The sequence below is a fragment of the Amyelois transitella genome, chromosome 22, assembly GCF_032362555.1.
Source record: "Amyelois transitella isolate CPQ chromosome 22, ilAmyTran1.1, whole genome shotgun sequence".
Taxonomy (NCBI): Eukaryota; Metazoa; Arthropoda; class Insecta; order Lepidoptera; family Pyralidae; genus Amyelois; species Amyelois transitella.
This window is the reverse complement of record NC_083525.1, coordinates 4,993,113-5,013,938: the sequence shown is the minus strand read 5'-3', so window position 1 is coordinate 5,013,938 and position 20,826 is coordinate 4,993,113. Positions and strand designations below refer to the sequence as shown.

Genomic DNA, 20,826 nt, shown 5'->3' with positions numbered 1-20,826 from the left:
CATCAAATAATAATGTCTTTTAATTTTTCCGATTATTTTCACTTTGTTCTATGCCAAATTTGGGCTGCATTATAAAGATAAACTTATCAGATTACCGGTGACTACTAGGTAAGTATTATTGTATATGTTATATATCTTTATGGATTTAGCGAACTAAATATAAACAGCCACACGATTTAGCAGTAGATTAAGTGCTGTACTTCGTCGCTTCAACATGGCATACCTCGGCAAAGAGTTTCACTTCGAACGAGAGGAGAATTATGAAAATTTCGTTCAATCATTAGGTATGAACTTGAATTCTCAATTATTAACCTTTTACACTGGTGTGTAAATAAACAAGTTCCATAGAATGTAACGATAACATTAGCTCATAATATCACACAAGTAAAATATTAAAATTACCTATATCTTGTCACTGCTTGAATACCAATTTCGACATTAATTCTTAACATTTCATCATTAATTAAGGCTAAACATGGCCTAACGACTATGTCTTTTGCATAAGAGATAAAGACGTGATATGAGTATGTATGTATATCATAAGATCATCAATAAGGCTAGAGATTATTTGTTCAAGAATTAAAAGTATTCTGAAGCGACGAGCTTGCCGCTAGTGTAGCAAAATGGTGTGACTACGGATCGGTTGCAGCATTAAAAGGTCAATGTGGTCAGAGTCAAAGCAAGTTGTAGAATGTTTCTACACCTCTGAGAAAGAGGTGTTATAAGAGGCATTCATAGACGTACTATAGTTGATCGTCGTAGGCATCGTTTTGTTTCATTACAATCAAAATACAATTATTTATCAAATTATAAACAAAAGTAGATACCAACTGCTTTAAGTGGAACTGATAGATTCGAGAAATGCCACCACCGATAATAAAAACCAACTAGTTATTTATGACTTTACCTAAGCAACATCATTTCGCGTATTATGGAGGTGGAAAACCGTATCCAATCAATTCTCCATATTCAGAAACACTTTAGGAACGCATCATATAACGGGAAACTGAATTAGAAATTTATTAGCTAGGTCAGGTTATTACACGTAGCGATCCTGACCTTCGCTATCGTTGCAAGGGAATCCAACCCATTTTGGGTTTATACAGTTCATCTGCTGTGAAATCATTTGGTATAAATCTACCAGGTACAAACTTTGCCTTAAAATATTATAAACCTTTTCTTCCACCTTCGCCTTCGATGTTTTCGTAGAGATGGAGAGCTTTTATTTTATTCGATACTCGATTAAAACCTTGAAACATTACATTACTTTATTTTTCCGGATCATCTGTATAAAGTACAGGCGTATGTTTTTCATTTGCAAATCTGCATTTTAGACTTGTCTCCCGAAGAAAAAAACAACTTCCAAAATTACAAGCCCATCATCAAACTGGTGAAGAATGGTGATAGCTACACCATCTCCTTCATACACTCTGGTTCCCCCAAGGACGTCACCTTCACTCCTGGAAAAGAGTTTGTGGAAACATCTAATAGTTTTGAAGTAAGTAACTATCTTTTTGTACTATTTTAATCAAAGAATAAGTTTAAGTAGTTTTTCATTAAGTAAGTATAAAATTTAAATAGAAAAAGTGACCAAACCTAACGCTTTTATATATATAATGACTACCAATGTCCATCCAAATGTCTGAATAGAATAGTTTTAGAAATGTATTAAAATATCAACTGAATTTTAAGGGGTATCCTGGGTTCTCCTGATTCCTGGCGTTCAACTTGTTTACAATCTCATTTTTCTGGAGAGGAGACCCGGGTGCGCCCATGATCCTGAATTGGGTGAGGCAGGTTTTTACACGAAGGTACTCCCGTCAGACCTCTTCAACCTTTGCAAGTGAATATGTGATCATGTATAAGCTGGACTATAAAGATGAATGAATGTGTTCTGGCAAAACAAGATTACTAAATTTTTTTCAGTGGATTTTGTAGAAGGCTAACTTTTATGTGTTCTCCTGTTCATTGACTCCATATAAATGTTTAAATAAAATTTGCAGTCCAAAACTGTCTTCACCGTGGATGGCGATACTTTCACACAAGTAAAGGATTTCGGACCAAAGGGCAAGCTTACATTTAAGAGGATCTTCTCTCCAAACCAGCTCATTATAGTAAGAATTTTAGTTAATTTTAAAGTTCACGCTGTCGAAATACATCCATTAAAGGTGATCCTAGATATTATAGATGACAATGTTGATATTAATGTAAGTATATAAGAGCTGCAGTATTGTTACTTTAAAAGATAGCTGAATTTTTTGTTATAATCCTCCTAGCGTTAGTACCGTGTGCACCCTTAACGCTCTGGAGAGGAGCCCGGGGTGCACCTATGACCACGATGCTTACTGAATTGAATAAGTCATATCTCAAAAGTAATGGTCTCGCAACTTTATATAAGTAGAACTTATAAAGTTCTAGTATAATAACTATGTAGCCTAAATTTGAAAAAAGGAAATGAAATTATTTTGAACGATGAAGATAGATAAATGACTCAACAAAAATCATACGATTGAAATTATATCAAGCAAAATGTTAAAAATTGACATCGCACGACCCACTTTTTATAGTAGGTGTGGTCCTGTGATTCGACTGATACGATGTGATAAGACTATGAGTATCTAACTATAATATGTAATGTAGTAGTTTTATGTTATCTATAAAAAGTCCATTATTCTTGTGTTACCTAAATGTTATTTAATATGTCATAAAAATAGAGCTTTTCTTATGACACTCTTGACAAGATCGTAAGATTTTATTGACTTTTCAATATAGTAGACACAAGCTTTTGGCAATATCTGCATATTTCAATATTTTTTTTCTTGACCCAATCTCTAATACCACTCTCATGTGCTAGCTTGGGAATTTTTACATATCTTTATATTCGTTTATATTAAGCACAAATTTGATTTTTTTCTTAATCTAGACTTTTTCTTCTTTTTCATTTAAGGAAGGCTCAAATTTTATGTTATTTTGTGTTTTTCTTGATCAAAATATTAATTACTTTTACAGGAGCTGAGATCGTCAAATTGGGACGGCGTCGCTCGCAGATATTACACGGCCTAAATAATTTTTATCATTGTTCTTACAATTAAGCATATTTTTTGATAATTATATATTTTTTTTGTAAATCTTGGTTGTATTATATTTATAATTTAACGAAAGACTTTCCCAGTATTGTTGTAACTTTCACTTCTATAACCGTCAACTATTTTCCTTTAATCCGCTTTTAGTTGTTTAAGGATGCCAAAAACTAGCTAATCGAAATATCACATGAAAAGTTCGCATTAAACCTTCACTAAACCATATTTTATACAAAATTATATACTTTTTAAGCCCTCATTATTAAGCCTAGCCAAGGTAACCGTGCCCTTTCAGTATTTTCATGATTGTTAGCTCTACCCCGCAAGAAATTATAAGTAGATATGTTTATATTTACCTTTTAAAAATAATAATTGGTCTGTTTGCATGAGCAAATTTTGAGGTACCGTATTAACTCAATAAGTCTGACAGATTAAATTTCTGGCGATACCCGAATAAAAATATTGAACAACAGCTCTTTCAAGATAGTGACATTATCAAATCAGTTAATGATGCAACACTTACACTGACCTTTGAAATTTGTACCTTCTTTTATACTTTGTGGAATATACGAAGTTACAAATATTATTAGGCTAACAAACTCAAAAGCGTACCCCGGGTTCCTCTCCAGAGAGGAGGGGACGCAACCGGGACTAACGCCAGGAGGATGATGATAGATATGATCAGCCATTGACGTACACACTCATTAAGGCTTACATTTATATAATAGGTAGCACATAGAATAGTTCAAATTTTGTTAAAATTAAGGATCTAAGATGAGAGAGAGAGAGATAGAGATGGTGATGAGAGCAGATAAGTCGTTCAAAACTTGTTCATTCGTTCGTTTCAAGGCAATATGAGTATCCTGATTCTACATCAACAATTTTGAAATATGATTCATCAGTTTACCGGTATATTTTTATCGTCATCATTCGTCCCGTTGATTTATCAGAGTTTCTTTATAAGTGTTAGATTAAAATCATGTTTTCCTTATATTTTTACAGTAATCTTACAAAAAGTAATATATAGATATTTTTCGTTATTTCGCTCTGCGAAATGGTATACTAACGTAAAATTAATTTTAAATTTAAGTAGTAGGATTGTCCAGCATTAGACCGTAAAACTTGATTATACGCAACAAGCAAGAAATGCATTATGTTCTTACAACTTATGGAAACTATAAATTTTAAGATCAGAATAAAAATAATTTGTTTATTCAATTTTGTATGCGATCCTCTTAATTATGGCAATATCGACCCTTGACCAACAGTGATCATTTAAATGTATAAAAGCGTCTAGTAATTGAAATTCGGCATGAAGTTTCAAAGCTGCATTTAAGATACATTAAGGGAACAAAAAAAGTATTATGCGCGCGGAGCCATCGGCTTATACTAGTACTACAATTAACTTTCACATCTATAATATTCATTTGTATGGGATTATTACTAATTCGCATCAAGTTATAGCTCTGATTCAACTTTGGACACTTTTTATTATCGTTCTTTATCTAAGATACGATGGAAAATAAAAAGGCGGTTCAATCGTTTCGCAATTTATTATCGAACATTTAGTGGTCGTGAGTATCCCAACAAAATGGCTTTCTTAGGCAAGGAGTACAAACAAGTAAAAGACGAGAACTTCGAAGCGTTCCTAAAAGCTGTCGGTATGTTTTTACATCCATTAATTTTAATGTAACTATAATTATAAACTAAAATTTACCAATTTGAAACAATGATAGTTCTTAATTGAAATGTTCCCTCCATTTCTCCAAGTCTACATTATCAGATCTTGAGCTGATAATTCTCATTGCTAATAATAATTATCAGATAATGAGGAAATTACATCCTTTAAACAAAATATTAATCATTATAATAAGTACAAAGTACTTACAGTATAATTATGAATGTTTATGCAGAAACTACATCTTCACTTGCCTTGCATACTTCTTTTGCTTTATTTATTGCACTTGCTTTGCATTCATCAATATATTTTTTATTTTTTCAAATCTTTGTAAAGCTAAAACAGATGAAATACGCTAAAAGCATTATGTATCAGTCAACCTTTACAGTATAACAAACAGATAAAAACAAGTGCCAATTTGAGATCTTTAAAGGTTAAAGGTACGCAATTCAATAACATTTCTGTCTTAATCTTACAAAACGTTTCCTATTATGAATAATTACAGGTGTACCCGATGCAGAAGTAGCCAAATTAGCTCAGTACAAGCCTACCTCGAAACTGGAGAAGGAAGGTGACACTTACGTGTATACCACCACCACTCCAACGAAGACGAAGGTCGTGAAATTCACCCCTGGAGTGGAACAGGACGAGGAGATCAGAGAAGGACTTGTTGTAAGTAAACAAAATATTCATTTACAAAATATTTTTTTATACACTTAGGTATAGAGGCCTGACTCCAATGGGTGCATTCATAGGTCGGTCCTTATTTCAAGGTTATTATTATATTATACGTATTTGTCCCGTATATATTTATTTATTAGAATTATTATTACAAAGTTGAATGGCATATACCTAACCGTTTTGTATAACTATTGGGGTATAATCATTGTTTCGCATTAATTGCGTAATGCTATACAAAATGTGGGACTATGGACTTCTACTTTGAATTTAGAATTTTACTTTCTTCGATTGTTCAGGGTTACTTCTAAGGTATTATAATTTTGACGTACCAATAAGAATCTGTTAGCGTACAAATGAAACACTGGATATTACCTATATGTGACACATATTATTATATAATTAAACATGTTTTAATGAAACGTATCAATATATCTTTCCAGGTTAAGTCTACATACACCATCGATGGCAATGTGTTAACACAAGTCATCAAACATGACGACAAAGTGAGCACATTTAAGCGGGAATTCAACGGTGACCAACTTGTAGTCGTAAGTATTTTGTATATTTACAACAATCATTAGAAACTAATATCAAATCAAAACAAAAATATGATAAACGAATATAATTAATTTTTTTTTAACTTATTACAATGTCGAGTAAAATGGAACTTCATAAGTATTCTTAATGAATAAAACTAGTTTACCTAAGATAATTTACAAAATTTTATCGAAATCCATGTGATGAAGTATGAGATTAGAAGTGTATAAAAATATATATAGTTTTAGTACTTTTTATTTATACTTATAAATATTTATATATTGTAGATAAGTGTTAAACTTAATAAGTAAAGTCCATTAATTAAAGCTATATTGTTTCAGACCATCACCGCTAACTTCTGGGACGGCGTTTGTCACAGATACTACAAAGCCTAATTTAAATTAACTTAGATGTAAAACAAAATTGTAAATTATTTATTTTTTAATACATTTCGATTATAAAGAAATAATTATATTTTTGTTTTTAATGAAACATACATACATATAATCACGTCTATATCCCTTGCGGGGTAGACAGGGCCGAGAGAGGGTATAACAGTCTTGAAAAGACTAATAGGCCATATTGAGCTATTTGGCTTAATGATAGAATTGAAATTCAAATAGTGACAGGTTGCTAGGCCGTCGCCTTAAAGAAGAATCCTAAGTTTATCCCTATCCCTATCCCTTAGTCGCCTTTTACGACATCCATGGGAACAGGATAGAGTGGTTCTATTCTTTTTTTATTGGTGCCGGAATTCACAAGGGGATTTTAGATTGATTGTAATAATATTAACAAGCTCTTGCCTGCGACTTCCGAACCAAAGTAGTATTTCTCTATGCCTTAAAGGTTACCTCATCATCCGCCGTGTGTTTTGGTTGTTTACCCACCTCTTTGCAGAGGAGCCCAGAGTCTGCCTGTGACCACACGATCTTATATCAAGTTTTTACACGAGATAACTCCCGTCAGACCTTTGCAGGGGAAACTTAACCATATTGTATTATGGTTACATGTGCAGTTACATGAATTTTTTGTAAATCGTAACAGCATCGGCAACTTATCAAATTAATGCATAAACCTCGTAAGTGGTTGGTATGGTCGTTGCAAAATTTACATGACAACAGTTAAGGCAAATGGATTGGGTTACGACTTCTAACTCTCTTACCTACGTTTGTTCAGGAAACCTTACCTAGATTGGAAAAGTGGTTGCACATTTTGTTGGGTTTAAATGTAAATGTTCCTTTTATTGCCTCTTGCGATACGTGAAAATGAGTAGAGATTGATATTCTTAAGCTTATAAACAATACATACATATATACGGGACAAATTAAACAGATTAAGTTAGATTCGAAGTAAGTTCGAGACTTGTGTTAAGAGATACTAACTCAACGATACTTTTTTATAAATAAATACTTATATTCATAAACATCCAAGACCCAGATCAATCAGAAAAAGTTCTGTTCGTATCATGCCCTTTCCGGGATTCAAACCCGGGACCTCCGGTGTCACAGACAAGCGTACCGCTGAGCCACTGCTGTAAAATAATATAATATTATTTTATTAATAAGCTGGAAAATAATATAATATTAATTGGAGGGTGCAACTGGGAACACGCAGAGATGAGCGTAGGTAACTAGTCCTTAAGTGGTTTAGGGGTGCACTAAGAGAGTATTTCACTAAATTCTCAAATACACAAGTAAACAAACTCTTTTTGATTGTACTCTTGGTAAAATTACTTAATATAGAAGAACCACAAAAACGATTAAAATAGTAGTAAAGACTAGCACTGTAAGCTAACAGTACTATGCGTAACTGTACTGTATTGACAAGATCGGAGGTGGCCTTTGCCGACTGGCAAACAAAAAACTGATTATCATAAGAATACACGTAAAACGCATATTATAGAATATACTTTTAACAATTGTAATGCTTATCTGAGTAAAGGCTTATTTAATTATTATTAAGCGTTACTGTAGTAGTAGTTCTAAACTGAATTGGCTTCTATTCCTATTCGTTTACGCAATCATAAGCGATTACTTTAAAACTTTCCACTCTTTTCTCAGTTCTCAAAAAATCTTTATCTCCTGATTATTTGAAAGGGAAAGGGACCTTCCTAGATTTTATGCAAACGTTGAAGAAAAATTTAGTATGCAATGATCACTGCAATTTAATATAAGTATGTAGTCTCTGCCCCTCCGGGAAAATGGTGTGATTTTACGTACGTATGAAAGAATAAGAATAAGTGGCACCTTTGTACTAGAATTACTGTATTGAATGCATATAGTTTTGTGTACAAAAATAAATAAATAAAGAATTAAATAAGTTTTACAAAATTTTATTGTACACTACATTAATTGTTATCTGCCTGTCCGTAAATCTAGATCTGGGTATGATAAGGTCCCAGAAATGGGACTCAGCGTGAATCAGTAACTTTTCATTATCAATTTTTGGCCAATATATTAAACCGCGTTCAATTTTTCAATTTATTATCGGTCAGCGAGTAATCGTGGTTAAGTTTGTGCAAAATGGCTTTCTTGGGCAAGGAGTACGTTTTCGAAAAAGACGAAAATTTTGAGAATTTTCTTAGAGCGGTTGGTAAGTGGCTCCGATGTTGTACTGTTTCTTTAGTTGATACGATTATACCTATGGTACTTATATGTAATTTCATTAAATGATTTCAGTAAACGCATGTAAGTAGGTATTGTTGTGTGTGATTATTATGAAGTAAGAAAAAAAATCATTATTTTAAATTATATTAAAAGAATTTAAAGTTAAATTAAATGTAAGTAACTATACATGGGCATAGTTCTGAAATTAAATATTAATATAAATATGAAACTTATACAAACTATACCATTACGGTAACTTATAAAAATACCTAAAATAATGAAAAAAAATTGTTCTACCTTTTCAGATGACGATGATATTTTTACGCAAAACATTGTTTTGTTTTTTAATTACCTTACAAACTTCTTGTTTTACCAGGTGTCAAAGAAGAAGATGTGGCTAAATATGCCCAATACAGGCCTTCCACGAAACTGGAGAAAAATGGCGACACATACACGTACACTTTCGCAGCTCCGGGCAGAACCAGGGCGGTTCAGTTCAAGTCTGGTGTGGAATTGGACGAAGAACTGAGAGAAGGATCTACAGTAAGCGCAAAATTGAGTCTAGGACCTATTAGAAGTGATATCCAGGAAAAACAGTAATCTACCTTTGCAGAGATCGTGGCAAGTGGAAAGATGTAGTCTCTGCCTACCCCTCCGGGAAAGAGGCGTGATTTTATGTATGTATGTACCTATGTTATTTCCAAGAGTCTTGTCTATCACTGTGTTAAAGGCGCGTAATGCTTATCTGACTTAATTGAAACTACTCAAAAACTAATTCAAATCAGGGAAATAGTTTGTAATCAGTATTTTTATTGTAGAGTTATTAACAAATACAAAAAATAGTACTTACATCCTAAGAAAAAGAAATAAATCACTTGCAATGCCGGACTTACCCAAGTAGGTACTTTCAGTCAACCGGCAAGTAATAAAAGATCTAGGTAATGCATTTTATGTAAGTATTTTTAAATATGCGTTGATATGTTGCATATGAAGGGCTCAAAATAGTTCGTGTTGTATTTAATTTCATATAATCGCAACTCGCCAGTTGTTTTTAAATAGATTGTTTTTTTTAGGTTAAATCTACGTACACCGTTGATGGCAACGTAGTGACACAGGTCGTCAAGCGCGATGGTAAAACAGCCACCTTCAAAAGAGAATATAATGGTGACAAACTTATAGTTGTAAGTATTTCCTTTTATTCAATTTTATACTAGGTTTATAGACGCCATACCGTGCGAATTTACTCAAATAAGTCTGAAGACTATTGTGTAATATTAAGTATAGATCAAAACAGGTGAATTCGTTTTTGAGTTTAATTCTATAATTACATATTTTTTTACATTTTAAAATAGTATTCTTTTAACATACTAGCATTATAGCGACAGCGGCTCTACCCGCGTGATAAGTAGGTACCTTAAGCCTTCTTCGTACTCTGTACTATATGAGTCGGTTCGGTGGTTTTGGCGGGAAAATGGGACAAACAAAAAAACTTTCACATTAAAATTTATTCTATTAGTATAAATTCGTGGTCTTTGATTAAAATCCCTTACAAGGCATACTTGTTTAGTTGATCATTTTCGATAAGCCTTTTTCAGGACTTCAACTTCAGCATGATAAAAATTACACTTCATTGCATCATTGGTTTCATTTAAGTTCATCATAATTTTCTTGCTGAAAATATTTACTTTGACAAGCGGTAATAATCATAACTGTGTACCTGTGTACATACCTTATTAGTACAATGATTCGGCTAGATTGTTTTTGTTTGAACTCGCTTATCTTTTGGACTTCTGACCCGTCGAGTTTGAAATTCAGAACTAATAATGGGCGGCTATAGCAAAGTTAGAATAATGGAAAAATCTCGTGGTTTCTACATTTACTAATGCAGAAATAACGCTATCCGTTTAGCGGATATAAGTATACCTACAACAAAATATATTGTTTTTATAAATGTTAACAGAACAACTTCTGACAGTTACCAACCTTGTTTTTCTTTTCCTTTCAGACTGCCACTGCTGGCCATTGGGATGGCGTCGCTAAAAGATACTACAAATTGTAAATTAGTCTAATGAATAAATATTTATTATTTAAATAAAAATTGTTTTGTTATTTTTTTCTCAATGTCAATAACAATAACAGGTTGAGGTTTAAAATTTTCACAGAATATGAAGTTATATGTTACCTTTAAAAATAAATAAATAAAATATAATAATTATTAAAGGGATCCCATACAACGAAACATTTTCCTATTGTGGGCCTACTGGAAGAAATTTCTCTAGAAATATATAGTTCACGTAATTTCTCTTAAGTTAAAGTTCTATTCTTATATTTTTCCTTGATGTACTAAAATATATAATTAAATAAAAAAAAATAAACGCAATTTATTTTTTAGTTAATGGTAAACTTTTCGTGCCGCGTCCAACTTGCACTTGGCCGCTTTTTATTATGTAAATATGATGTTAATAACAAAATTAAAACCGTTATTATATTTGTCTTTACTAACGATTTGCTCATTGCACTACGAATAGCATAGTCATTTTTTTATTAATACTTAGTTTTTTTTCTAGTCTAGTCTTTTGACTATTTTCTTTCTTTATCCAATAAAAATACGTTCTTGAACTATATGAACACTAAGAGTATGGTTCAAATCCTTCTTCGGCCATGTATCATATGACTTTTATTTGACTTATGCATATATGCATATTATGAATAAACTTGGACATTACGGGTCCAAAATCCAATACGGGTTAGGTTCCCCATAACACGATGCGGAGGTCATATGGGACAGTTTCTTCGTAAAAAAACTGACTTATTCGATCCAGGATTATGGTTCAAGGCACAGCCCGGGCTTCTCTCTAGAGAAGTAAGATTGTAACGGGGGCTACCTCGGAGGAAGAAAAACTTTATGAGTTGAAATGACCCCGTGCGAAGCCGAGTTAGGTCACTAGTATTTATATTACTCCCTTTATCTTTTCTGACTGAACATCTGCAAACATAAAGATATCGGGCTGTTTGTTATCTGAGATAAATCTAAATGAAACTAAGTATATAAATGGAAATCATAAACATTTTTGTAGTTGACAAAAAATACCAGAGTAATCCTTGTTCTACGCTCGTAGTGTTATTGTAACGTGCAATCAGGAGTTTTAATTTCCATATTTGAGTTGTAACTTAAAGGTATGTCTTGTGAATTGTTTATTTTAGTAAATTATAATAAAATAAAATAAATAAATTCGTATACGTATGAATGAAGCAATGTTATGTCCTTAGGATTACAACAATAAAATAATGCTTATAGTTCTTTGATTTTCTGTGCAATAAAAAGAAAAGAAAATAAGAAATTTACACCGTAACAAGAAACAGTACATACCTAGTTAGAAAAGAAATAAATTACTTGTTCTTCTTCTTATTTGTTGTTTATTTCTTGTTCTTGTTGTTATTTGTTCGGTTAGATCTAAAAAACCATTCGGCTTAAAATTCACACAGTTAATAGTGCAATTTTCAGAAACATTACATAACTTTTATAAATGTGCAAGTAACTCTGTCTGTCTGTTACGATTTTACACCTAGTGACCGATTTTGATGAACATTGGTACAGTTGTAGAGTTGAATTTTCACATACATAAATATTATGTAATAGAATGAGGGGTAATTCTATTACATAATATTTGTGTATTACTATCTTTTACCCGCAGCTGCGTCCGCGCGACTTTAACGCCACATACAAACATCGCGAACCCCACGGGCACAACTATAATTTTTAGCGGGATGAAAACTGACAGTTAATAAGGTTCGCAAAAATTCAAGAAGATCGGTTCAGTGGTTAAACTGTGAAGAGTTAACAAATAAACAACAAACTCACTTTCGCATTTATTATATTAGTTGGGATGGGATTACCTATATTTTTGTTACTAGCTGTGCCCTTGACTTCGTCCGCGTGGAATAGTTATTTTGGGCATCATTGAAACCCTCAAGGATGAATAATTTTCCCCGTTTTTTTACATTCTCCATTATTTCTTCGCTCCTTATAGTTGCAGCGTGATGTTATATAGCCTAAAGCGTTCATCGACAATTCTAGTCTATTCAACACAAAAATATATTTTTTTAATTCGAACCAGTAGTTCCTGATATTTGCACGTTCAAACAAACAAACAAACTCTTCAGCTTTATAATATTAGTATAGATTAGTCTGTCTAACCTCTGATAACCTTTTCTTTATTTCATCTAATCTTATCTTATCGGTTATTATGTCGTTGTGGCGAATAATCTTATGAATATGTAGGCTTGGACTTTTTTATTATGCATAAAACTTTTGCTATGAGAAGGTGTTCATACACACATAAAATCACGCCTTTTTTCGGAGGGGTAAGCAGAGACTTAATTCTGTATACTTTTTTTTATTCATCCAAATTCACAACTCCCTTCATTTAATGCCAATGTTTTAGATTACTTTTGACTCAACCTTTCGCAAGGACTGAAATAATAAGCTGATTATCCAGTTCAGTCCCCAACTAATATTATAAATGCGACAGTAGGTACGCATGTTTGTTTGTTATTTTATCACGCGTTGTCTATTGAACCAATTCCGGTAAAAACTGTGTTCCCGTGGGATTTGCAAAAACCTGTATTCTTTTGTATGTGGCGTTTATAACGCGCGGAAGAAGTTACGGGTAAAAGATAGTTAAAAATATTATTATTTTTAACCCGAGGAAAGTATTTTCATTCATAAAACGGAAAAGATAAATAGTTATCTATCGCGCGTTCCCTGACCTACGCCATCTGAGTCCCAGTTCTACTTAACCTAGAGTGCGCAATGAACTTTAACATAAATTGTGAAAATATAAACAATTTGTCTGTATTATATTGTTATATATCTATATAACAACAATTTCGCCATCGAGTTCGCTTTGTGACTAAGAGGGCACATTGTAAGGGTGAAGAAATTTATCAAAACTGTTATTGAAATTGTAAATAAAAATACCACTGAGTAATTTTGTGAATACCTATAGGTATAGAACATATTTGGACGAAACCTTGCTGTAATATAGCTTTTATCATTATATCGACCACTAGCTATAATTAAAACACCCATTTCGCTCTGTACTAAAAAATATAACCTTTGATCATCCACTAAGTTTCAATTTTCATTCTTTCAACGTGATCTCACAGTCAGGTGACTACTGGCTTTGTTTATCTTTGAGAGTTAAGACGTGGTATATGTATAAGATAACATATTTATTTTTCAATTGTCATATGAACAGATTTTTAATAAATAAGATATATCCTCTTAATCCACAAATAATAATACCTAATTATTTTTAAATTGAGGTCCTACTTGACATTGCACCCTTTAATTGAAACAAATGATAATCAATTTTCAAATTCTTACTCAAAATGTTTACATTATTTATATATTTAATACAATTGTTGCGAGTGGCGTGTTGCATCGTCCGCGTTCCCAGTCATAGTATATACATATATATATATATATGTGAATTTTTTGTAGCACAAAAATGCACGCTCGGCCCCGAAGCAATGCGTCCATGCAATGGTTTCTGGAAGACCTGGCATTCAGGGTTGTGGCTGCAAGCGGCATCCCATCAGACAGGCACCATATTGGGAAACTCATTCATCGCAGTTTGATGGATGACCCAAAGTTTATTTTGCAGGTAAGATCTGTTATTAATACATACATACATACACATAATCACGGCTATATCCCTTGCGGGGCAGACAGAGCCAACAGTTATTAATCTCCCAATAAATATGGTTTTTCAATAATACACCTAGTTCCTAAAATAAGTAATATACGATATGATTTACTCGCTCGAGACAAAATATTGTTTATAGATCAAACTGCCTGAATCTAATCTATCCTGAATGTAATCCTATGTAATTTTCTGAATAGATCCAAAATTTAGAATGACCATAGATGTAGTAAAAGGCGACAAAGGGAAAGGCTTGCAACCTATCACTATCTGAATCTTAATAAAAAGCTGAACGTGACCTTTTGGTCTTATCAAGGCTGTTGGTTCTACGAGTATCTTCCTCTTCCCGCGTTGATTTTTATATGCACGCATGTTTTGCTCCTCTGAGTAAGGGGAAAGTTTTGTTGGATAAGACCAATATTGTACTTGTAGATAGATGCATCTACAGGCGTAAAAGAAACCGGTGGGTCAGTACTTCGAAGGTGCATACAATGTGCTATAGCAATGAAGAATTGTGGGATCAAGCGTGGTGACGTCATCAGCCTGATGACACCCAATAATATGGATGTGTGCATTGTATATTACGCTTGCCTCTTCATTGGAGCTGCTATTGCACCTGTTGATATCAACATGAGAGTTAGTGAGTAGATAAGAAATTATAATCCTCAGTATATATTGAAAGTATAGTATTTTAAACGTCGGACATACATATTTCCATAAGAACTTAAGTACACGTGACACATATATATATTTCCGATAGGAATTCCTGTTGTATACGAACTTAAAATTCCTTATTAGGTACATTTAAATTTGTATTAACTATTGTTAATACTCTCTTTAACTTAAAAAAGTTGATCATGTTCATGAAAAACGTTACTCAAAAATTTGCCCGACTACCCTATAAACTGAAAATAAACTTTGAACAGTGATTTTCAGGAGCTTTAAAAAATATCAGTGGCGACTACGGTTGTTAGATTTTTACGAAAATAAATGTGGTTCCAATTCAGCAATTTAAGAAACATTTTGTAAACCTTTAATTAATTCCGATTATTTTGTAGAAGAATTGCAAAATCTTCTGGATATCCAAAGGCCAAAAATTATATTCTGTCTCAATGATTATGGCAAATACGTCAAAGAAGCTTTAACTGTGGCAAAATTGACCTCAGATATAGTAACGTTCGACGAAAGCAAAGATTACACAGATTTTCAGAGATTTTTGGATAAATTCGGAGATGATACGAAAATTGAGGGATTCAAGTAAGTTTATTAAAGTTTTAATTCGTTTTCTGGTATTTTCAGCTGTTGCTACTCGTATCAAAGCTCAGGTTATGTTTCAAACACCTAAGATAGTGTACACATACAATCTAGAATGGATAGTATATAGTATATAGATATTAATAAATAAAAATGTGATAATAAATAAAAATGTGATACAATAAAAGACTTGTAGGGAAATCAAGAAAGGGGTTCGTATAACCCCGGAATGGTTTGTAGAACCATGCTTTGAAGATGCTAATATTATTGTTTCTAGTAGGTATTATTTTACTCTATTAAAACAAACGTTATCCGTATACACAGTTCATGTTTCACCTTGTCCATATAATATTTTAAAATGATTTTTTCTTGATTTGTAAATAGTAACATTTGTTGTTAGGCCAGAAGATTTCGATCCAAGTGAAACATTCTCTATTCTCCTGATGACTGGTGGAACGAGCGGGGGAGTAAAATGTGCTACATTGACGCATGTCAGCAGTATGTTCGGATGCATGGAATTCTGGTAAGACCTTACATTTTTGTCGGTTACTATATTGCCACTTGCCACGACCCCTCTTCACCTTTTGCTTTATCAGTAGTCTTTTAATTTACTTTTAATATACTTTTTCTCATTAAATCTTGTTGGTTTAATAAATATTTTAAAAGCAGTAAATATTTTTTACCATTAATAACAACATAAGCTTGTAGTATGTAGCTTCATGGATTTACCCTTTTTTATTTTAATGTTGCACAAAGTTACTCTTTTTTATACCGACTTTAAACAGAATTACCATATTATGATAATAAGATAAACATTTATAATTTGAAACAAAAGGTGTCGTCAAACCAAATTCCCGGATCCAGAAAGGATAGCGTTGATTCTTTCACCACTGCAATGGATATCAGCAAACTTCCACTACATTTTATCACCTATTTTGAGATATACCAGGCTCCAATCACCTTTGTCGCTAGACCGACCGCTCATTTACGAAATGATTAATAGATACAGGGTATGTATTCGTTAAATTTGATGACACTTTTCTTACAACCTTATAATACAGTTAATCAACTAAGTACACGTGAGTTAAAATTGAATTAGAAATAAAAAAATATCTCTTGGATTTCAGAATTTTGTTTTGCTCTGCTTTAACCATCCTATTTTACCGTCATATTTTACTTTATTATTAACTCGTTAATACTTATTTTCAGCCCACTCATGTAACGAGCAGTCCTCCCTTATTGGCCAGTTTGTTGAATACAGAAGAAGTCACGAACTGCGACTTATCCTGTTTCAATCACGTTGTTATTGCTGGTGGCGTTCTGGCCCCGGGACTATTTAATATGGCTAAGGTTTGATAACATACTATTATCTAAAGCCTTTAAATTGGTTTTTTCTACCATACCAGTCTTTATTACCTAACCCAATTCAGTACAACATAAAACTTAGTTTTGATAGAGGTAGGTTATTTACATGAAGTAGTAGTACTTGCGACCTACATAAAATGTTTGTTAATTTCCATTCTTACATCTGATAATTCTTTATGAAAGTTGTAATAAAATTCAATGTCGCTAATAAATGTTATTATTTTAGGATAGGTATAAGTTATCAAAATAATACTCTGTGTTAATCTATAAAGAGCTGTGTTGTTTCTGGGACTTCAGAATAGAACCATGACGGTAGAAAATAAATACAGTAAAAATCACTTGCTGCTTCTCTTCCTAACGAACTTGTAGAAATCAGTCAAAGAAATGACTAATAATTTAGGATTCTTCTTTTAGGCTGTGGGGTAACTACCATCACTAAGCTTAATGCAGCTGACCATTTCGAGACTATTGGTTCGGTCTTCCATATATGGCATAAACACGTTATATGCATGTAGTTATTGTAAAACATATTTCTTTTCAGAAATTGATGCCCAATGCTGATGTTCAAGAGCAGTACGGGCTTACTGAAGTCGCCGGGTTTGCGGTCCGTTCTGATGATAAGCTTCCAGGGTCCCTTGGGAAAATCCGGGAGTCTCTTCAGTTTAGGGTAAATAATTGAACTCGGTATGATTTATAACTAGACTAAGATAGTCTGAGCTCTGTAAAAGGCCGCCCTTTTTCTAAACAATCTTAGTTCATAAATCTTATTTTTAAAGGAATCTAAAACGAAAATGCATACCGACATAATTTTCGTTTCCTAAATTTAACTTGTACGATTCGCAATGTTGTTTGCGAAGCTTGTAAATCTGTGCTTATTTACATTGTCGCTCGATTTTAAAGATTATAAAGAAATATAAAAGATTGTGTTCTGAATTGAATAAATTTTTAACTCAATTGAGACTTACTTGGTTTTAAAAATAATATATAATAATAATTATTTATTTTTGCTTAATTTCAGCTCATAGAAGTTGAATCACAAAAAGACATAGTGGGACCAAACATTACAGGAGAACTTTGGTTAAAAGGACCAGCATTATTTAAGGTTAGTACCCTTCTTTGACTTCACACACTATTTCTATAGAAGGGCTAAAATATTTTTTCATATTCATAGTTTATCAGGTAACACCATTTCCACAGTTCTTACAATTTGGCCAATTTATTAGGGCTCTTTATGAGGTGTTTCAATTTCCCAATTTCACTACTTTATATCTAGGCTGATTATGAAATCAGCCATAAATCTTCCTATAAAAACATGTTTTTTTAAATTTTTCGAAGTTTCGAAATCAATTCTTAACTACTTAGGTACTTATTTGATTTAGTTTTTGTTTTCATCGTTCAGACACCTTTTTTTTTCGACAAAAATATAATATAGATGGTGATATTTTCTTTTAGGGATATTATAATGACCCTGAGAAAACAAAAGAGGTCTTTTCCGAAGACGGGTGGTTGAAAACTGGCGATCTCTTGCAAATGGATGAAGATTACAACTTATATTATGTGGACCGCTTGAAAATGTTACTTAAATACAAGAATCACCATGTAAGTTTTGAAAAATATAATCACTCAACATATAAAGCAATCTTATCTAAATAAAATAGGTACCCTAAAAAAAGAGATCGTAATAGTATGACATATTTATAGACGATCTTCAAAGTCAGTGAACGACCCGCGACCAAATGTTAGACACATTGTGTCAGGCATTGTCCCCTTTATTTGGTTTCGGGCAAAAACACAGGCCAGCATTTCGGTCATGAGTTGACGCTTGTTCTCTTTAACTTTGTAGGTACGTTAATTTACACGTGAACTTCAATCTGAAAGGCACATACACAACTAATAATTACAGAAGAAATATATTTCAATATCTAGGTATCTCCTGTGGAACTCGAGAACGTTATACATCAGCATCCAGGCGTCTATGATGTGGCGGTGACAGGAGTAGTGGAAGACCTCGAGTCTGGAGATCTGCCAGTGGCGTGCGTCGTCAGAAAACCTGGGTGCAAAGTCACTGCCCAGGAAATCAAGGATCTTGTAAAGAGTAAGTAATGATTATAGATAATTTTTTGCAAGTTCTAAGTTTAACAAGATGATGATGTAAGGGTTCAGCTAACATCTTCGTATGCAGAGGTAACTACCTACTAGATGACATTAAGTACCTATTTAAAAACTTAAAATGCATTAAAAGGGAATCAAAGACTTCACTCGTTTGTTTTGTTTTCAATATCTTTAATCACATATCGGTAGTTTTTTTTTGTATTAATTTTGACATGGGTAGGTATTATGGTTCAAGACGTGATGGGAAGTACACAATGGATATTTAATTTCAGACTAACATTTTAATAAAAATTTGGTAATTTTAAATTCGTCGAATGCAATTAAGTTACTCAAGATTAAAATCTTACAAAATTCTATAAGTTATTATTTAATCAATATAAATTTTACAAGCTTTTTTCAATTATCAACGTTTAAAAATATGCGTCAATTTATTGCCACCTTCGATCAAATATAGTATCTACTTTTAAGGCTGCCACAAAACTAAATATATGTATGTATTTAGTTTATCTTAAATACACATACAACACATGACACAGTTTTATAAAACTTTACTACCCATTATTTGTTTTCAGATAACCTGTCAGACACGAAGCAACTCAGAGGTGGAGTTATATTCGTCAGTCAGCTGCCATTGACAGCCTCCTCCAAAATCGATAGAGCAAAATTGAAAACTATTGTGGCTGAATCAAAAAGAGAATAAAATGTTTTCGATATATCTACACTAATATTATAAAGAGGAAAACTTTGTTTGTTTGTTTGGTTGTAATGAATAGGCTCAAAAACTACTGGACCGATTTTAAAAATTCTTTCACCATTCGAAAGCTACATTATCCACGAGTAACATAGACTATATTTTATTTTGGAAAAAAATAGGGTTTCGTAATATATTTGGATTTTTCGGACACAAACTGAAAAAAATCAACCAAAAAGTTACTTATTTTGCGTACGCTGCCTAAACTACAAAAGATAGAACCATAAAATGTTTTAATTAATTGTAGATCTTATAAATATCTACAAAAAAGTCCGCGACACACTATACCTATCTATGTCGAGTGAGGCACAGCAACCACATTTTTATTTAAAAATCTTGAATTTTTTTTGGTCTACATTTAAACGCGTTTTTTTACTCATGCTATTAATCCTTATCAAAATAATTTCATCAATAAGTACAGTTTATGTAGATAATATTTGGTCTTCGAATGATTAAAATTGGACGTTTGGTTTTGAAGTTGTGGTGAAATTAAAATATTACGATTTCTGCTGCACGGCCCGTTGCGAAGTGAGCAAGACTTAGCCGCTTTGCGGGCGGTCCTTTAGTTAGTTCTAATAGAGATATATTTAGTATCGGCTGTGCATCCGTGCGAAATATGTATAAGTGAGACATAAGGTTAAATCAAGGTTTAAACAATCTGAGGATACTGACTGACCGACTGTCCAATGCACACCCCCAAACCACTGGGTTTTGAAATTTCGTATATGTTACCTACATTATCCTAGTTGCCCAAGCGATTTTGGGACAATGGAGCAATTTTGGGACTACGTCAATCTGAATGAAAATTTATAATCATTTTGTTAATCTCCTTTTATTGATCTTGAAAATACTCATTTTACGAGTATAACAGCAGTATCGTATCAAACAAGATGTAGGTTCAAAGTCCATAGTAATTATCTCTTGCCATTGGTACTAAGCCGTCACCACATCAGATGAAGCATCAAATCATTCTGAAAAGCAGTTAACTACTTAATTGAATTGAAAGGATTTTATGCTAATATGCATTTACAGCAATTTCAAAAATTTCAGGGGA

At 32.7% G+C, this 20,826-nt stretch overlaps 4 protein-coding genes across 5 annotated transcripts; all 4 read left to right on the top strand.

Moving 5' to 3' along the window:
* The first annotated feature begins 125 nt into the window (after positions 1-125).
* Positions 126-3,129, top strand: LOC132903212 (fatty acid-binding protein 1-like). The gene is made up of 4 exons (XM_060950864.1): positions 126-284; positions 1,335-1,498; positions 2,004-2,114; positions 3,010-3,129. Exons 1-4 carry the CDS (start codon positions 215-217, stop codon positions 3,061-3,063), a joined length of 399 nt encoding a protein of 132 aa, XP_060806847.1. The 5' UTR covers positions 126-214; the 3' UTR covers positions 3,064-3,129.
* Positions 3,130-4,660: 1,531 nt separating this feature from the next.
* Positions 4,661-6,445, top strand: LOC106129957 (fatty acid-binding protein 1). The gene is made up of 4 exons (XM_013328673.2): positions 4,661-4,741; positions 5,264-5,430; positions 5,880-5,987; positions 6,318-6,445. The coding sequence occupies exons 1-4, from the start codon at positions 4,672-4,674 to the stop codon at positions 6,369-6,371; spliced, it is 399 nt and encodes a 132-aa protein (XP_013184127.2). The 5' UTR covers positions 4,661-4,671; the 3' UTR covers positions 6,372-6,445.
* Positions 6,446-8,412: 1,967 nt separating this feature from the next.
* Positions 8,413-10,680, top strand: LOC106129866 (fatty acid-binding protein 1-like). Its single transcript, XM_013328557.2, has 4 exons — positions 8,413-8,568; positions 8,959-9,125; positions 9,656-9,763; positions 10,588-10,680. Exons 1-4 carry the CDS (start codon positions 8,499-8,501, stop codon positions 10,639-10,641), a joined length of 399 nt encoding a protein of 132 aa, XP_013184011.2. The 5' UTR covers positions 8,413-8,498; the 3' UTR covers positions 10,642-10,680.
* Positions 10,681-11,442: 762 nt separating this feature from the next.
* On the top strand, positions 11,443-19,768 carry LOC106129958 (luciferin 4-monooxygenase). Of its 2 annotated transcripts, none has more exons than XM_013328675.2 (12): positions 11,443-11,759; positions 14,089-14,251; positions 14,723-14,930; positions 15,349-15,547; positions 15,945-16,067; positions 16,380-16,554; positions 16,754-16,894; positions 17,451-17,576; positions 17,928-18,011; positions 18,362-18,508; positions 18,836-19,004; positions 19,594-19,768. In XM_013328675.2, exons 2-12 carry the CDS (start codon positions 14,096-14,098, stop codon positions 19,719-19,721), a joined length of 1,656 nt encoding a protein of 551 aa, XP_013184129.2. In that variant the 5' UTR covers positions 11,443-11,759; positions 14,089-14,095; the 3' UTR covers positions 19,722-19,768. The 2 variants fall into 2 exon arrangements, with proteins under 2 accessions (XP_013184129.2, XP_013184130.2); XM_013328676.2 differs by lacking the exon at positions 11,443-11,759 and adding an exon at positions 12,761-12,947.
* The last annotated feature ends 1,058 nt before the right edge of the window (positions 19,769-20,826 follow it).

What these genes read in the sequence shown, in the direction of transcription:
- LOC106129958 (XM_013328675.2), top strand. Translation starts at nt 14,096, where the DNA reads ATGCACGCTCGGCCCCGAAGCAATGCGTCCATGCAATGGTTTCTGGAA. An exon ending in TTCGGATGCATGGAATTCTG is followed by an intron (nt 16,068 to 16,379) that starts GTAAGACCTTAC and finishes TTGAAACAAAAG; the next exon opens with GTGTCGTCAAACCAAATTCC. An exon ending in TTAAATACAAGAATCACCAT is followed by an intron (nt 18,509 to 18,835) that starts GTAAGTTTTGAA and finishes TTCAATATCTAG; the next exon opens with GTATCTCCTGTGGAACTCGA.
- LOC132903212 (XM_060950864.1), top strand. Translation starts at nt 215, where the DNA reads ATGGCATACCTCGGCAAAGAGTTTCACTTCGAACGAGAGGAGAATTAT. An exon ending in AAACATCTAATAGTTTTGAA is followed by an intron (nt 1,499 to 2,003) that starts GTAAGTAACTAT and finishes TAAAATTTGCAG; the next exon opens with TCCAAAACTGTCTTCACCGT. An exon ending in CTCCAAACCAGCTCATTATA is followed by an intron (nt 2,115 to 3,009) that starts GTAAGAATTTTA and finishes TTACTTTTACAG; the next exon opens with GAGCTGAGATCGTCAAATTG.
- LOC106129866 (XM_013328557.2), top strand. Translation starts at nt 8,499, where the DNA reads ATGGCTTTCTTGGGCAAGGAGTACGTTTTCGAAAAAGACGAAAATTTT. An exon ending in GAATTTTCTTAGAGCGGTTG is followed by an intron (nt 8,569 to 8,958) that starts GTAAGTGGCTCC and finishes TTGTTTTACCAG; the next exon opens with GTGTCAAAGAAGAAGATGTG. An exon ending in AACTGAGAGAAGGATCTACA is followed by an intron (nt 9,126 to 9,655) that starts GTAAGCGCAAAA and finishes TGTTTTTTTTAG; the next exon opens with GTTAAATCTACGTACACCGT.
- LOC106129957 (XM_013328673.2), top strand. Translation starts at nt 4,672, where the DNA reads ATGGCTTTCTTAGGCAAGGAGTACAAACAAGTAAAAGACGAGAACTTC. An exon ending in AGCGTTCCTAAAAGCTGTCG is followed by an intron (nt 4,742 to 5,263) that starts GTATGTTTTTAC and finishes GAATAATTACAG; the next exon opens with GTGTACCCGATGCAGAAGTA. An exon ending in AGATCAGAGAAGGACTTGTT is followed by an intron (nt 5,431 to 5,879) that starts GTAAGTAAACAA and finishes ATATCTTTCCAG; the next exon opens with GTTAAGTCTACATACACCAT.